General features: G+C 49.6%; 1 protein-coding gene across 9 annotated transcripts in view; it reads right to left on the bottom strand.

Annotated features, from left to right (window-relative positions):
* LOC134452941 (protein furry homolog) overlaps positions 1 to 2,500 on the bottom strand; it is a 140,640-nt gene that overhangs the window by 99,255 nt on the left and 38,885 nt on the right. For all 9 annotated transcript variants that reach the window (XM_063203622.1, XM_063203621.1, XM_063203620.1 and 6 more), the window contains exon 4: positions 1 to 33. This exon is cut by the window's left edge and continues 107 nt beyond it. In XM_063203622.1, coding sequence (XP_063059692.1) covers positions 1 to 33 — 33 coding nt within the window. The remainder of the gene's footprint in view (positions 34 to 2,500) is intronic.

Here is a 2,500-nt window from a genome sequence, read left to right as displayed (position 1 = left end):
GTACTCCGCCAGCGAGCTCATACTGGTGATCAGCTGAGGGAAAAGAAGAGAAGAGAAGAAGAGGTGGATGAAAACATGAGGGGGACGGGGAATATAAAGATGGCAGAGAGAAGGGGGGGGCAGAGGGAGGGAAAGGGCAGCGACAAGTAATGCACAGTCAGAAAATGTTGAGAAAAAAAATCTTGAACTAGATTTAGAACTAGATCTAGATCCTGTCTGAAGCACTTTCAGAGAGAGAGATATTGAGACAGAGAGAGAGAGGGAGAGACAGAGAGAGAGAGACAGAGACAGAGAGAGAGAGAGAGACAGACAGAGACAGAGAAAGAGTGAGAGAGAGAGAGCGAGCGAGCGAGAGAGAGAGAGAGAGAGAGTGAGCAAGCGAGAGGGAGAGAGAGAGAGAGCAAATGAGAGAGAGAGAGCGAGCGAGCGAGAGAGAGAGAGAGAGAGAGAGAGCCTGCCATATGAGTCCCAAGTCATATGACTGCAGGTCCATGGGAACTACCCCTATGCAGCGCTGAGAGAACATCAAAGCCGAGGGCAGCTATGTCTCCTTCAATATTACATTAGAATTACATTACATTACATTATCTTCAGCAGACACTTTTATCCACAGCCACTTACAAAGGAGGACACAGACACAGACAGCAACATATAAATGTGTGGGAAAAATAGTCTGAAGGCATAACAAGGTCAGGGGTGCATTTCTCGAAACCATATTTGCTAACTACGTTAGCTACTTTGTTGTTTGCAATGCAATTTCCCATTGGCAACTAACGAAGTTGCTAACTGGCTAACAACTATGCTTTTGAGAAACACGCCCCAGGGCAGGAGAATTTTGAAACTCACTATTAAAAGCTGCCGCTACACACACAGACAGACATTAATGTAATGCAATGTAGGGAGCTCTAATGTAAGGACGGAGTGCCTGATTGGCCCGAGTGCTGGACCCGACCCAAAACATTAGCGGCTGGACGGCCCCCACCCAACTGAGGTTATGAAAATGGCAACGCAGAGGGGAAGAGAGTAGAGGCACTGTGGTGGGAGGAGAGGAGAGAGAGTGAGATACACTCAGGAGAGAAGATGAGACAGAGACAAAGGGTGAGAGAGAGAAATAGAGAGTGAGGAAGCAGAGAAAGAGAAATATGAGAGAGACACAGAGGGACGAGATTGTGAGATAGAGATAGACAAAGAGACCAAGAGTAAGGGAGGAAAGCATAGAGCAGTATTTCCCAACCTTTTTTATCTTGCGTACCCCCTAAGCCTCTTAGTTGTGCCATGAGTACCTCCTAATTCATGTTCTATATTGCTCTCTCTGTCCTGATGTGACTGCTCCATACATTTGTTATAATAAAAGCATTTTTCCAAGTACCCCCTGCAGTATGCTCGCTCGCGTACCCCTAGTGGTACACGTGCCCCTGGTTGGGAAACACTGGCATAGAGGACTCCTCTGTGGTGGTCTTTATTGATGGTAATGGAGGCGGCGTGTGTTGTATGTGTTTGTCTGTGCGTTTATGCAAGACCCAAGGGCATGGGTGGGGTCAGCCTGAGATGCACACAGGAAGGGAGGAGGAAGGGAGGAGAGAGGAGAGGTGGTGAGAAGGCAAGAGGAGAAAAAGAGGGAGGAGGAGAGCTGGTGAAAGAGAAGAGAAGAGAGAGAGACGACACGATAGAGAAGGGAAGAGGAGGAAAGGAAGCCAGAAAGAGGGGGAGAGGGAGCGAGGAGTGTAGAAGGAGAGGAACAGAGAACAAAGGGGGAGGAGAGGTGGTGAGAAGGAAGATATACAGAGGAAGGACAGAAGGGAGAGAGGAAGAAGAAGAGGAGAGGTAGAACAGTGAACCTGGGGCACCAGAGGCCCCAAGGGGGAGTAGAGGAGGAGGAGAGGAGGGGAGAACAAGGGGAGGAGGAGACCCCAAAGAGGAGGGGAGGAAAAGAAAACAGAAGGAGAGGAGTAAAGGAGAAGAGGAGCGGAGGAAGGAAGGAAGAGAGGAAGGGGAGAGGAGGAAGGGAAGATAAAGACCAGAGCTTTGAGGAGTAAACCGAGGTGAACAGGGGGCCCTGTGTGTCTGACACTGGAGGGGCTGAGTGAAGACAGCCGTCCTCAGCTCACCTCCCACTCTCTCTCTCTCTCTCTCTCTCTCTCTCTCTCTCTCTCTCTCTCTCTCTCTCTCTCTCTCTCTCTCTCTCTCTCTCTCTCGCTCTGTGTCTCTCTCTCTCTCTCTCTCTCTCTCTCTCTCTCTCTCTCTCTCTCCTTCTCTCTGTCTCGTGCTCTCTTTCTCTGTCTCTCTCTCTCTCCTTCTCTCTGCCTCGTGCTCTCTGTCTGTCAGTCTCTCTCTCTTTTTTTTCCTCTCTCCCTTTCTGCCTTCTCCCTGTTTCTCACTCTGTGTTCATTGTCTTTCCCTGCCTTCCCTGCCTGCATCTGCCACTTGCTTGTTCTTTCTCTCTTTCTCGTCTTTCTTTACGCTCTCCCTCCATGCCTCCATCACTCACTACTGTACGGGT

The sequence above is a fragment of the Engraulis encrasicolus genome, chromosome 7, assembly GCF_034702125.1.
Source record: "Engraulis encrasicolus isolate BLACKSEA-1 chromosome 7, IST_EnEncr_1.0, whole genome shotgun sequence".
Classification (NCBI taxonomy): Eukaryota; Metazoa; Chordata; class Actinopteri; order Clupeiformes; family Engraulidae; genus Engraulis; species Engraulis encrasicolus.
This window is presented reverse-complemented; position numbering and strand designations above follow the sequence as displayed.